At 38.3% G+C, this 15,692-nt stretch overlaps 1 protein-coding gene across 2 annotated transcripts in view; it reads left to right on the top strand.

Moving 5' to 3' along the window:
• Positions 1 to 15,692, top strand: part of LOC130929725 (rho GTPase-activating protein 29-like) — a 100,446-nt gene that overhangs the window by 54,017 nt on the left and 30,737 nt on the right. The window contains exons 1-4 of one of the 2 annotated variants that reach the window (XM_057857147.1): positions 2,115 to 2,316; positions 8,355 to 8,451; positions 11,531 to 11,603; positions 11,788 to 11,848. In XM_057857147.1, the coding sequence (XP_057713130.1) occupies positions 11,547 to 11,603; positions 11,788 to 11,848 (118 nt within the window). In that variant the 5' untranslated portion in view covers positions 2,115 to 2,316; positions 8,355 to 8,451; positions 11,531 to 11,546. Of the gene's footprint in view, positions 1 to 2,114; positions 2,317 to 8,354; positions 8,452 to 11,530; positions 11,604 to 11,787; positions 11,849 to 15,692 lie in introns of those variants that run through there. The other variant, XM_057857146.1, reaches the window with a different exon arrangement.

The raw sequence follows: 15,692 nt of genomic DNA, 5'->3' as shown, positions 1-15,692 counted from the left end.
CTGTTTTCAGAGATTAAATAAAGCCTGTATGTAAGACACGTTAGCCACGCATCGACAGTTAATTAATAAAAACCTAGCCCTAAATTGCTTCTTCCTCTACGCACGTGACATCAGCGCGTTTTCCCGAATTAAAAGTAGTCCGAGCAAAACGTGGTGCCTAGAGCTGTCAAAATGAAACGATTACTCGAGGTGAATAAAATTACTTGGATCAGTTTTTAAACTCAAGTTACTCGAGTTGCTCGAGTATTCGTTTCAGCTCTACTCACAATACAGCATTGCTTTACAATATGCAGTTAGACTGTGGATTCAGCTGATTTTGTGGATCAATTGGTTTATTTTTCGAATCACGCCAGCCAAATGGCTGCAGAAAATTGTTGCTGCACCAGGGAAAGGCGTGTGAGCCTTTTTGGGTTTCAAAAGGATCCCGTTCACCGCGGATATTGGCCAAAACAAGCCCTACTACTGTAGGACCATTGGACTTACGAGGAAGTGAGTAAACATCGTATTTTGTATTATGTCAAATACTGTGATCATGGCACATGTTTTAATATTGAGGTGGCTTGCATTTTGTGGCTGATTGTCCACCGAGAATATCACTCGGCCGACACACCCCCTTGTGTCCGGTGTTCTGTCAAATTTTCAACCCCATCAGCAAATGCAACTTTGTGTTAAAAATGGCCGCAAATGGCTGCTTCCCCGGCAAGCTCTCCTGTCCGTAGCAGGGGAACAAGCTGTAACTTGCTCATCTCCGGGCGGCTTGCCGATCGGCAAAGACAATCGACAACCCCCGCCGTGTGATATGATCTAGGCTAGTTTTGTGTGTTTTTTTGCTTCGAAAAGTGAAAATAAGACTGAGACGTAACTCGGTTCGGGTTAGCATGTTGGCTAGCTGTCACACCTCTTGGTTTGTTTACATTCTCCGAAGCCGGAGCAGGGAAATGACAAAAGGCTAACTACGGTGGCATAAAATACCATTCGGGATGTGCGACAGTAAAGGTGAAGTCGACAGTTTTGACGATTATGGAGTAATTTTGCCATGTCGTCCTGAATAAATGCATTTTTAATATTCCATTTAGCACAAGACTGTTATTTGTCATGACCATGCCATTTATTTAGCTATTTGGGAAAAAAATACTTGGATAAAAAGAATATCCTGTAAAAAAAATTGGAGTAGAGAGACTGAAACTGACATTTTGCGGCTCTCTTCGTCGCGTTTTCCTCGTTCTGAATAATTCCCCCTCAATGGGCTGCATACTAAATCAGATGAAATCGTGACTCCGCTGACGTCATCCACCTGTTGGGGTCGCTAGAGCCCTATAATGGTAGGCGTGGCTAACCGGCAGATTAAAAGACTAATTTCTTGTCATCTGCGCTTGGCTAACTTGTTGTATATAGTCGAATCGTCTCAAAATAGGATTCTATTTCACATAATTATGCTATTTAAGACTTTTTTTCTCCTGTCTTACGCACTTTAATTTGTGTAATTTCAATTAAGTATTTAAATGTTTTCTTCTTCCCACTCCTTTTGAGGCATGTAGTTGATGTTGCAATGTTACTTAACTTTGCTGCTCTTTTTTGTTACATGATTATATAAGCTGTATATATTTGTTGTCTTGACAAGGAATCATGGCCTGAAATAAACGAATGAAATGAAATGAATGAATGAAATATTAAACTATATTTAATTGAGGAATTGTAGTAACGTTTTTTTTTCCCAAAGAGTGCTCTAATGGGAAAATACTGGATGTATTGTGGACGTCACTTTGTTTTTCCTCTTCTTTTGACAACAAACTAGGCGAGAGTGAATCAACAGCGCCAAGGGATAGAAGGGAGGTGGGGGTAAGCTCTGGAATTATTGTTCTGAGAGCCACAGGATGTCCTGAGGAAGAAGCCAGTGCAGTGCAGAATCGCATAGCAATGTTCAGCAGCGCTCCTCGAGAGTATCTTCGGAACGCAAAAGACCGTTTTGGTGGCAGGGAGGAATGCTCCGCCACCCTGGATTTTTCTGTCGCGGGGAGAAAACGGAAGCGCGAGAGCTAGAAAAATAGCCGATCTGAGCTTGCGAATTTGACTAAGGTAGAAGTGAAGCTGCGTTCGAGTGTTTCCTGTTGCAGCGTAGACAGGAAACACTATGTCCAACGTCACTGACTGCCACTTTGGTCAAAACGGCTTTCTTGCTGAGGAAAGCGCTTCCTGAAGATTTTTGATCTTCGATTTTCAACTTTTTGCTGCAAAACGTCTGAGGATTGGCAACGGTTTACCATTTTACATTGTGGATTACGCCCTGGATTACATTTGACTGCAATTTACGTAAAGGTCACTTTTTGTTTTTACTAAATATCAGTTTTAGGACTTGCAAAGAATTATAGAAGACTCAACTTGACTTTGACTCAGCATGACTATGACTTGCTTGATTTGGACTTGAACAATCAAACTTCACAGGTCTTGCCTTGAATTGCATTTCGTTTCATGTCGAAAATTCAGAACAAGAATTATTATGAAATAAGATTTGTTTGTGGTGCTGAATAACGTAGAAAACCCGCCAGTATGGTATCATGCAGCGTGCAGAGGCCTCTTCCGGTTCTATCGTGGCGAGAGATGCAAAGATTATTGAATCAAGATTCAAGGATTGAGTTTTTGATAAAGAATCTCGGAAAAGAAAGTGGCAACATGGAATAGAATAGAAAGTTATTGTCATTGTACAGAGTGCAACGAGATTTAAAACTTCGCCATAATGTGCACCACATAAAATAAAAGCATAAGTACAATAAGGCTATTATAAAAAAAGAACAGGTTACAGTGTATGCAGATTGGTAAAAAAGTCTAAAATTGACTAGCAGCAAGTGGTGATGTACAGTGGTTTGACAAAATAATGGAGACACCTAACATTTGGCATCAAAATCATTGAATGTAATTGTTAAGAACATTCTGATGAAGTTGAGCATCTCGTATGGCCGGCACAGTCCCCAGACTTCAACATTATTGAGCATTTATGGTCAGTTTTAGAGATTGAATTAAGACGTCGATTTCCACCGCCATCGTCTCTGAAAGAGTTAGAGGGTATTCTAACTGAAAAATGGCTTAAAGTTCCTTTTGGAAGCAATTCACAAGTTGTATGAATCAATACCTCAGAGAATTGAGGCTATAATTTAGCAAAAGGCGGATCTACAGCATATTGAATATTTTTTGTTGATTTTATCAGGTGTTTCCATTATTTTGTCCAACCTCTTTAGTGGTAATATAACAGTGCGTTTATGATAATTTACAGTACTCAGACTAGGAGGCAGATGACTGATGATACGATTGTGAAAATGACAGTTTGGCTATAGATATTGATGTAACCGTTAAGGGTGTAACGGTACATGTATCCGTATTGAACCGTTTCGGTACTTGGTGCTTGGTTCGGAACGGAGGCGTACCGAATGAGTTTCTGACATAATGTAATCCTTACTTTTCGAGGCTGTGAGTCGATCGGATTAGTTTCTTTGTGTAGATTATATTTACTCCGTCTTCTCTACTATAATGAGGACCAACACGGTAGGACAGTAAGAAACGTCAAAGGCGCGACAACGTGGCCGCCGCGAGAACGCAGTGAAACGCGGCCGTTAAAGTCAATCAGCCAATGCACACCAGTCGCAGTGCGGCCGCGTGTTAGATGCGTCCCAGAAGCGGCTCAACGCGATGCATGTGAAAAGAACGGCAGAGTTTATTATTTGACGCGAGACGCAGCCGCGTCAATACGCCTAGCTAGCAAACCGGGCAGACGGAGGTCACTCGTGTAAAAATACGGTGGATCCGGTCGATTTTCAAACTAATATGCAATCCTAACCCAGTTTTTGAGTCCATCAGATCTCTTGAGTGGTAGATCGGGGCACAGCTGACTTGTCTTTGTTGATTTACAGTTGTCTTCTCTGCTATAATAATAACCAACACGGCTCCGTGTTCAATACAAAACCCTCCTACCACAACAAAACAAGTAGGAACTAATATTCACATAGGAACTAAAGTTATACAACATAAAATATACAATATAAATGAATACTACATCACATTTGTAAAATACAAACGCATAATAAAATAAATAATAACCCATTTAAATAAAATAAACTGAAATGAGCTAAAATACCTGTAATTAAATAAAAATAATACACAGATCCTGCTTACACAATTAAATTTATAAATTTCTGTGTGGCACTTTAACTTGAGAAAATCCACCAATAAAGCTTTTGAAAACCGTTCATAAGAAAAAAAAAATAATTGAGGCATTTCATTTGTAAAATACATGTTAAAATCTTTGTCATTGGGATTGTTTTTCTCTTTAGCACAGGACTTCTTTTTTCTTCTTTCTTTCAGAAAGAAAGCTGACCAATACGCGGGGTCTGAAAGGCAAATTGTTGGTGGATTATTATCTTTAAATACCCGCTACTTTCTGAGCAGAATTCTAGCTTTGTATAGACCCTACTCACGTGACGTCACAGCCACGCCCCCGCGCCATGTTGTCCGGATACTAGTCATGTTAATGCATTAGCGCTTCGCAAATTCCTCCTATTATGGCGTGTTTTTCTGCTCGTTAACATTAATAATCAAAATGGTGAAGTCGTGTGTGGCGGTCGGTTGCAAAAACAGAGAAGATAGACGGAGAGACTTGAATTTTGACCGTATTCCGAGAGACCCGAACAGGAGACCGAGATTGACTGCTGCAATTCGACGAGAAAACTGGGCTCCAAACGACTACCACAGATTATGTAGTAGTCATTTTATATCTGGTAAGATGCATTTAATATATTTTTGGGTTTTTGGGCTGACAACCACAATTAAGATCATTGCTAGGCTAATCGCCGACAACATACACTCAGACGTTGTGAATGAACTACCTGAAAATATATAATTATAAGGGGATAATCAGACAGTTGTCATACAATTAATTTACAATTTCACTATTGAGGTCAAAAGCCAAAAAATAAATTCAACTAGGGACAATCTGGAGTAGTGCTATCGCACTTCATATTTATTACGTATTATATATGTATATAGTGAGAGTGCTATCGCTAAACCATATAAACATTAAAAGCCCTAGCTCCATTGACAAATGATATGAAATACATTAGACTTGACAGTGGATGTTAGCAAGAACAAAAGGTTTTGAATTGAAAATTTCGTAACTCACCTTCCGAGCACAAGATTCCTGCCGAATTTTCGTGTACAAGGACCTGTTTCACCCAACCAGCAACGTAGCATTTATAAGCCTCCAAGCTCTTGAGAATAGGCTGATTTTGTGTGGACAAGATTGTTGTAAATATCAGGATATCAGATGTCAGGCGAAGCCAGCGGGTCGAAAAACATCGATTTAGGCATCAAATACGGATCTGGCAAATGGATAAACTGAAGCTTTTCCACGTAACGCCTTTTATGCAACGGATCCAATGAGTTTACAGCGTCAGATAACACCGGGGCTTCCATGAATTGCTCTATAACTTGCTTGACTAATTGAAAACAATGAGAATAGGTCTGAAAAAGAGGTACAATATGGCGGCCGGAGACAGCGACACGCCCATTTTGTGACGTAGGTGAGTAGGGTCTATAGACTACTGTTCCGATTGTTGAAAGTACAAAAGTGTGTAATAAACAACTAGCACATTTATATTTTTCATTTTGTTTTCTTACTGTACTGAAAATGAACCGAAATTTTTGTGTACCGTTACACCGCTTGTAACCGTGCAAAAATGCTATAATATAACTGTACTAGGGCTGACGCTATCGAATATTTTAGTAATCGAGTAATCGACTGAAAATTCTATCGATTAATCGAGTAATCGGATAAAACAAATATATTTTTAGGTGAAGAGCAATTATAAATATACATGAGAAAACAAGAGATTTCATCTAATCTTGAACCATTTTCAGTCAATTAATGTCTTTATTTTCGATGTATATTGTTGAAAACAGCCAACAATTGCATCTCAGATGTAACTAGAATTAAAATAAAGACTAATTCACTGCTTTCACTCAAAAAACTTTTAGATCTTATTAATATATATATATATATATATATATCTTACCTAAAAATGCCGTTACGCTTGATAACACACATCACTTAAAAGTTAGGATTTTTTCCCACGTGTTTCAATTGTGTCAAGCCATTTTTAAGTTCTATTTTTAAGTTCTAGTTAAGTTTTAAGTTAATCTAAAACTGTAAGTCCTGATAGGATTTTGAGTTTTTGCAGTGTTCAAAATAAATGTATGATACAGGCTGTATTGGAGCACATTAGGGACCAGTGCTACTTGGTTTTTTATCCAGCAATGACTACTGAGCTAAAATTGATAGTTAGCATTATTAAGTTTTTATTTTACACCCTCATCACTCCACAATGCTATGTTATGTTAGAGCCTGTATGTAAGACATGTTAGCCACGCATCGACAGTGGTCATAATCAATAGAAACCTAGCCCTCCGCAGGGCTAACGTTAAGTGAGCTAGTAGTGACAGTAACGTTAATCTTATTTATTAGCGCTTAGCGCACTTTATTAGCGCTTAGCGCTGTACTGCTTTAAGATGGCGGCTGTTTACTAACGCTGCCCAGACGCAGCCGAGTCTGTCATTTCGCATCTAGTTCAACATACATGTGATCTCTATGAGACGCATCAGACGCTACCTGCTACCAACGTACTATCGTGCGGGCTAGTATTTAGCAACGTCGCCGTCGTTTGTAGCGGCTGCAGTAAGTTTTTTTTTTTTTTTTTTTTTTTTTTTTTTTTTTTTTTTTTTTTTTTGCTTCTTCCTCTACGCACGTGAGATCAGCGCGTTGTCCCACATTAAAAGTAGTCCGAGCAAAACGTGATGCTTAGAGCTGTCAAAATAAACGATTACTCGAGGTAAATAAAATTACTCGGATCAGTTTTTAAACTCAAGTTACTCGAGTTCCTCGAGTATTCGTTTCAGCTCTAAACTGTACAAATATTGCACATGTAGACCCTGATGCTGCAGTAACCAAATTGAGACATGTCTGAGAACATATTACTTAGTGAGATGCATGTGACAATGTTGTGGCATTAGCCGTGCAATGACAGTGACAATGTGCCAAATGCGGCTGAACGATATTGGACAAAAATGACATTGTGACTTTTAGGGGGTTTGCGATGTATTGTGATATATATTGCAATATTAAAACTAGTAGAATTTATTTACCAGATGACCTGAATAGCTCTGTTGAGGAAGACTTTGGTTGACTCACCATGACCACATTGTATTCATACAATACTGTTTAATCCAGGCTAAGTGGGTTCAACTGTGAATGAAGATTGCTGTGTATAAAAGGGATCATGGAGACCATGTCTCTGCACAAAATAGATGATTTATTTAACACTGAATTTCACTCTTCAACAGCATCAAAACATATTAAACATATTTGAAACAAAGAAGTTAATCAGCAGGTCCTCAACACAGTCTAGTACACGCTCAGGCTATGTTCAGACCGCAGGTCTTAATGCACGAATCTGATTTTTTATCGTTTTTCTGACTCGAGTGTGGCATTATCCTCACGGTCTGAACGTGACAAGTCGCATAGCAGTGGACCATTTCAAATCCAATCTGGGTCACTTTCGTATGTGGTTTAAATCCGATCTGGGCCACATTTTTCCAGAATGTGGCGATTGTCTGAACTGTCAAGTCTCCTCAATCGGAATTCCTGCAGCAATTACATTAGCAAAAAGCGAGAGTGGCATGCGAGACGGCAGCGAAGTAGCTGTTCATTAGTGTTAACGCCTAGCTTGAACTCGGCTTTTGCTACGCATGAGGCTGGCTTGACCACAGTCATAAAAAAATAAAATGAAGAAAAGGATAAGCCTGATCATGCATCCTGCGATGGGACTATTGCGCACAATATATTGTGACGGCCTGGTGTCAAGTTAGAAAAGTTCCCCAAAAAGTGTTGTAGCTAGTTAACACAGAGTCTAATAACACACTGACCATCCTATACTTTCTGGTCAAAAAGAGGGTCGCCATGCTGCAGCAACATCCACTATTCACCCCCCCCCCCCTTTCTGGTACCCAAAGGTGTGATCACGGCCATTTTAGGAAGTAAACGACATCCTGATGGAGTTACGAAAGATCCCAGAAGAATCCATTCTGATGTGCATTAAGGCGTGGCAGAGAATGCTGGGAAAGCACGTTAAAACTCTTGAGGGAATACTTGTTGTTTTGATTTGAAATATATATTTTGTGACTTAACACTTGTGACTCGCACTGACGTAATTCACACCCACCTTTGGAAAAATTGAACTTTTTTGACCATTTACTTTGTAAGCGTCCTTCAAACATTATCTGGTCAGTTATATTTTGCTTTTCACTCTCTACAGGCATCAACTTCAACAATGTGAGGCAGGACAACAGAGAAGGCACATTCAGCGATATTCACGGGTCTATCGACACCTTGGCGTTCACGTTCGGCAATGTGTGAGTGTGACATAATTTTGACGTTATTAGTTTTGGAAAAAAAGAAAACAAGTCTTTAAAATATCTCCTGGATGCTGGCAAAGCAGAATTTTACTGCTGTCAGATTAGTAGATATGATTTCAGACATAATTGATAGAATGCAAAACATTTAAAAATGGTATATCAGAAACATTTAAGTTAGTCAGGAATAAAAAAAAAAAAAAAAAAACATGCCAGTATACTGTAGTACCGTACTGGCCCGAATATAAGACGGCCCTGATTATAAGACGACCCCCTCTTTTTCAAGACTCAAGTTTGAAAAAAGACTTTTTGAACACCAAATTAATTTTTATACAGAAAATAATTACAGTACATCTGAAACAAATGATTATAACAATATATTTGAGAGAAAAAGCATGTTATTTTGCCTCTTTCAAATCTTAATATCTGAACATTTAAATACGTAAACTAAAGTGCAATCACATTCATAAATGAATGGCTTCTGGTTTTTGAAATGTAAATAAACCAGTCTATTGTGATAAAACAATCAAATTGCAATAACTGCATTAACCATCAAAGTGAAGTCTAACTGTAACTGTAGTATTGAAACAAATCTGATTAAGAAAAAACATTGCAATAAAATAATGTAAACTGGTTAAACTTGAGAGTAGCTGAGATCTGTCATGACAGAACATCGCTTCAATGATATCTGGCGCCATCTAGCGTCGTGAATGGGTATAACGTATATACCGCGAACATAAGACGACCCCCACTTTTTCAGTCTTATTTCAATACAAAAAAACACTGTCTTATATTCGGGCCAGTACGGTATTATCATTATTTTTCACTGTCTTACCCGTGCAATGAATGGTAAATGGTAAATGGTGTTATACTTATATAGCGCTTTTCCACCTTTCAAACATAAACATAGACATAGAACATAGTTGATCGTCCTTTCTCAGCTTCCTTGGCTCCGCCTACTGAAAAATCTACACACAGAAGATGATGTCACATCCTGAATGAGCTGCACATTTTTGCAGTCTGCGAGCATGCTATCCATAGGTTTTCTGTTCTCTTATTGCCTTGTGATCGTTCTGTGATTCTGTCACCATTACTAGTTAGCACAGCACTGGAAAGCTAGATATGATTATCAATTCTGATTGTGATGTCACAACCAGAATTGCTGGAAAAAAAGTGGTTGTTGCCTGACAAATTGTTTTGTGTGGAATAACTATGAATTGGTAAACAACTGCAAGATTCGAGTGCCAAATTCATTTTTGTATATGTAAAATAAATTACATTAGTTCATTTTCATTTTTTTCACATGGTTACAATTTCATTGGACCTTTACACAAAATTTGAGAAAATATTGTTGCTAAGCTTTGCGAATGCATCTATCTGCTAAAATCGAACAAACACAAGTAAATCGGCTTTGTTTATCGTATTAGGGTTTCCAAAAATTGTCCCAAGCACTACTCACAAGTTAAGAGAAATCATATTAGCACTAAAGTTTGCGACTCTTAGAGAGCCAAGGCTAGCTCACCAATTTTTTTAGATTCTGATATTTAGCTCTTCTACTGTGCGTAGTATATCATATCAAATTTAATGAGCCACTGTAGTATCACCATGATTTTGAACGTTTTTTAGCCGATGTACTATATACATTTTGTGGAAATATGCTCAGAGGCAGGCTATATTAAGACTAAGGGGAAGTTTAATTTATTAAAGGGAACCACTGATAGAAAGACAGTACTTCTGAAAAGTTAAATGTTAATATAAGTTATAATAATTTGATATTCAAAACCCCTCTTAATGTTTTCGTTTTTATGAAATTTCAAAATTTAGTTGAACTATTAGGTCGCCATTGTTGTTGATGACGCAATGCACTCTGGGTGTTGAAGTCACTGGCCAGCGCTGCCATACTTCTACAGTGTCACTCATTAGCTAGATAAACATGTCGTCGGTTCTGCCCTTTCAATTTGAACCCGAGCGGAACGGTGATGAGCAGCACAGCGCTGTCGATATTTCACAAAACTACCAGCAAAAGCAATTAAATGAAAAGTTTCCAGCAGGATTTGAACCCGTATTTCCCCTGGGATAGACGTGCGCGTAAACCACAGGACTATACTTATGCATGACGTCAGAGTCATGATTTTTCTTATGAAGCAAACGCAACCCACATGTGTTGTCTGTGCAGTAAAACCTGAAAGGGAAACGCAACTGAAAAGAAAGTGCGGCTGGCTTGACCACGGAATTAAAAAACGCAACATACTTCAGACAGCAAGCAGACAAAAATAACATAGGGATTGTGTAAAAGAATTTATTGAACACACAATAAAACAAACGATCGCGAAAAGCAAGACATAAAAACGGTCCGTGACAGTAGGTCAGGATCAGTTAAAAAAAACAAAAAAAAACAGGGAACACCGCGGTAAGATAATTAAAAAAATAAACATAATTTTTTTTTTTTAAATAATTTTTAAAAAACCTGAGGGAAAACCGCGGTAAGAGGCAGACTAACAAAAAAACAAGGGAATGATGCAACTAACAACGAAGGGATATGCAAACTGCTAAATGGCAGCAATATCTCGGCATGCCGCTTAGGATCGGTTTAAAGACACTGCTGATGAGCTGGAATTGGATGCAGGTACAACTTTAAGAACTCATCCCAAATCTCTGTAACAACAATCTGACCAGCAGCAGAATGTGACAGAATCTTGCCAGGCGTCATACTAGCTTCGCTTGTTTGCTAGCACAGCTATTCTCCCAGTCCAGGCCAACTGCTTCATCACCCCCAGCGTGCATTGCACGCATAAAACATGTAGGTCAAAACATGAAATAAATATTATAGATTTTTAAATCAATGGGAATAATGTGTGTTTCTAATAACATATTTTAGTAAAAGAGAACAATTGTGGCTTACTAGAGCCTACAAGTTTTTAAGTACGAGTATCCCTTTAAATTATGTCAAAAAAGATCTAAATTACCTAAACTATTGCTCCTAGCTTATGTCAATGTTGCAATATAATGATTTTGTAATTTTAAGGTATTATATTTTGTGACTTTTCTATTGAATTGTTTGTGTGTGTGTGCGCTTTAGAGTTTCTGACTTCCTTATGGGAGATGTGGACAACGGCTCAGGGTTGGGGACCCCCCAGACCAGAAGAAGCAGGGTAAGTTTTCTCCTTTTACTTGTTGTTTTTGTCAAATGGTTTGTTCCCAGAAACTTCTAAACCCTCTAAGAAAGATGAGCCCGCCAAGCTTAATTTGGGTGTCGGGAGTGCAGCTGCTTGTTAATTACATGTCTGCATTTGTCTCCTCGTCACGTGAAAACGTGTCCTCCTTTTTTTTTTGCAGTCTTTCGACAACCTCGCCGTGGATCCCGAGGACTATGCGACGGAGAAGAACGACCTTGCTGGTAAGTGGGCGTTTGCGTTCCATCATTCGAGGGGCGTGGATTACGTGGCAGAACGAACGTTAGCCAAAGGCAGGCCAATGTTGTCATCTTGCGAGCTCACGGCGTGATTTAGAAATGCCTGAGGTGGGGATCCGCCCTGTTATTTCTCCCGGGCCACACGTTTTCTCTTCTCGCCTGACTGTCTGACATTCCGAGGCCTGTTCTGAAGCAGGCCTGCTTTGGATGGGAAACACATGGCCTTCGAGCAAAAGTTGTGGGAGCTAGGGTGATTGTCTTTTTTAGAAGATGCCAGCATTTTCACATCCACCTGCAGTTGCATCCACTTCCTCATGACGACGTCTCTGGGGATATAATACGGTTCATGAAAAAGCATCTAGCCATGACTTGAAAGTTACCTGGGTCAAGATCAGCTATTTTCAAGGGCTACACAGAAGCCACAATCAGAAAGTGAAAGGCTAACCAGAGCTATAGTATTGCTTGGTGAACAGCCAGAAATAAATGTGTGTCTTAAAGTGATCCTCTACCTTAAATACATGTAGGCTCAAATAAACCACAATTGTTCTCTTGTACTAAAATATATTGTTAGAAACCCATAAAATCTTAAATCAATGGCAATATTTTATAATATTTAGAAATGTTAAATCAATGGCAATATTTTATAATATTTAGAACATTTTTTTTTCCACTTGTTTTTTATTCCCTTTTACAAAACAATTCACACTTACACCCAGTGTATTGAAATGACAAACAACAAACCTAGGCAAGATACACCAACAAATCAGAAAGAAAAACATGCATATAAAAGTTAAATAAAAAAAAAATAAAAAATAAAATAATAATAATAATAAATAAAAATAATACTAGTCTACAGTATCGTGGCCCAGCCTTCAATCTCTCCTGAATAATCCAGTCCACATCAAAGTTCTTGTTTATCGTTTGAAATTGGTGCCCTCTTTTATTTTCTAAAGTCTCTCCATTTCTTCCATTTCTCTTCAAATTGACTTTCTTGCAGTCTTAATCTAAACGTAATTCTTTCCATTTCACATAGCTCTTCCACCGTGCACATCCACTGCTCCTCAGTTGGCTGATCCACTTTACACCACAGTCTCGTGATTGTTTTTTTACTTGCAGTCAGCAACACTTTGACAAGGTACTCATCCTCCTTTTGAATCATTTCCCGAGTTAAGTTCCCCAAATAAAGCACTTTGAATGTTTTTGGAATAGCATATCCTATTATTTTCCACAAATCTTTGCACATTTGACCGATAGTTGGCGCCATGTTTTGCGGGCTCGCAGTGATGACGTAAAGGGGATCTTTCCAAATGTGTAGCGAATACAACAATTGCGTATTGCTGCCTAAACTCACAAAGTAAAATGGCACGATGTGCTGCTTTTGGATGCAATTTCCAGTCAAATTGAAACAAGGGGAGTGACGTGAGTGGTCAAGATGGAATTATTATTTTTTGTGAATAAATGTGCATAAGTGGAAGCTTCTCCCCTTTTTGGTCCCTGTATGCACGTATCCTACCTACCACGCGTTACAACTGGCGTTTGAATGTTATACCAAACTGCCTTTCGAATTGTAAAATTCATCATTGTTGTTAATAAATAAAAAAAATTTAAAAATTAGACTGTATGTGGCAGGTATGGCAGGACGTATGGAATCACTGGAGTGCCAAAATAAAAAACACATGAATAAATAAATATAAAGAGAAATAAATGAATAAATAAATAGGAAAATAACTTTTTTTATTGACTTTCACTTTTGTCATTAAAGAAAACGAAAAAATAAATGACAATTTTTGTGATTGATGTTTCTATTTCGCTTGCCTTTTTTAATTTGCTTTTAACGAAAGGAATGGTCTGTCAATCAAATGGCGTTGGGAGAGACTGAAACTAAACGTAAAATAGGTTAAATGTATTTAAACAACAAATCTGTCACCAGATTATAAAGTATAGACAAATAAATAATTAATAAATAAATAATGAATTGCCCAAATAAAATTTGATGCAAAACTAATAATTCTGATAATTCCCAGGTACCGACGTATTGCCATCAAGCGTGGAATACGTCTTCGGTTTATTGACATGTGTCGCTGTATATTTTGTAGGCCTGGCTACGGCTCCCCCCAGTGAATTTGTTGGCCACCCCACTGGTCACCCCACTTGCCAGTATAATGTCAGATTGTAGTAGCTGCGGAACTCAAAATGTTGACTGGACTATTATGGACTACGCACATTAACAAATAAAACAATCAACCAAAGTATATCAGAAGCATGTCCTGAAGTCTTTCTGACAGTTTTCTACTGGCCTGTTTATTACTACAACATCGTAAAAACCAGAAATTATGGATTTAGTTTTTGGTGTGCCACCCCAAGGTTTTAAGTGGCCCCATTTGGCCACCCCTAGGAAGAATTTCTGGAGGCGCCACTGATTAAGAATAGGCAGTATAGCGCTATTCCATCACCCTGTGGTTGTTCAATGGTTTTCTTGCCTGTGAGTGAACGCGGGCAGGTGTGTTCCATTTATGTCTTTCGCTCCCCCTCCGCCCACTTTCCCTCTGCCCTCCTAGTGGCCTCCGTGGGATGTCATAGCAAGTGCTTAGGGCAAGTGAGCGAGGGCAACTCAAACCGTGATTGGAACGCAGCCATAGCCTAACTCTCCCTCCTGCTGCTTTTCTTGCTCACCAGTGCTGCTGGAGTTTGCTTGTTAAAGTTAACGATGATTGATGGCTTTGAAGCTTTGATCTTGCCAGAGAAGCTTGGAAGCACTACTTCAGAGCCAGATCTGTCAATCATAGTTTAGCTTGTTAAACACTAGAAGTAGTGTGCTGTGGCAACTCATTGTGTAAGTAAGGCTTTCTCAGCAGCGTGAGTGGACTCACTCAATGAAGCATTTAATAAAGACGAGCATTTTTCTAAGTCATTTTTGTTTAAAAATAATTCAATTGGACAGTAACATGTTTAAAATGACATGGGTTTTTTCTTAGGTATCGGATCGGAACTCAAGATTACATCTTTAGTTATTAATGAACTGTGAACTGTGAATATACAAGAAATTGGTCCTCATTTAAGAACAAGAAGGCATTGCTTTTCATGTTTGTATCTGGCAGAAAACACTCAGGTGACTTGAAGTTCTGCTCTGAGACCCAATTTTGCCAAATTTCAAAATTGTTCGATATGCATGTGTGCTACATCATTGCAAAGCTTAGAATCTCAATTTTCTGGGGGAAGAAAAAATTTGAACAGGAGGGCATTTAAAAAAAACATTTTTTTTTTAAACAGCAAAACCCTATCTGGAGGTGAGAGCATGCGAGAGCAGAAATACAGACGCCATGACTTTAACGAGATATTATCGCGTACTTACCTTGTTTCGATCCAAAAACTCCATGTAGCATGTATCACTGAGTGTCAAGACACAGCTGTGAATGGCCACAGCCGGATTTTGGGGGGATTTTATGGGTGAAACATGGTAATATAACAAGGGTCGCAATGCAGAAATCGCAGACATCAAGGAGTGGTCAAGATTTTCTTTTTCATATATTTACCCTTTTCAACATTTTTTTTTTCTTTGTTTGGATTGATGATTTATAATCTAATATATTGGGGAAAATGCGACAGTAACGGAAAAAATACAATCAAGCGATAGTTATGAGGTAGATATCAGTGACTTTTTTACAGACGCCAATTTTTTCATTGTGACATAATTTGTTTAAAGATTTAAAATATGCAAGTGAATAATTCATTAAAGTGATTTAAAAAAAAAAATGTATTAAAGCAAAATATTAGACATCGATTAATGATTCTAAGCTAAAAATGACAGACATTTCGAATAATAAATACG

The sequence above is a fragment of the Corythoichthys intestinalis genome, chromosome 14 (genome assembly GCF_030265065.1).
Source record: "Corythoichthys intestinalis isolate RoL2023-P3 chromosome 14, ASM3026506v1, whole genome shotgun sequence".
Lineage (NCBI taxonomy): Eukaryota > Metazoa > Chordata > Actinopteri > Syngnathiformes > Syngnathidae > Corythoichthys > Corythoichthys intestinalis.
The sequence above is the reverse complement of the archived record's forward strand: the minus strand, read 5'-3'. Positions and strand labels throughout refer to the sequence as shown.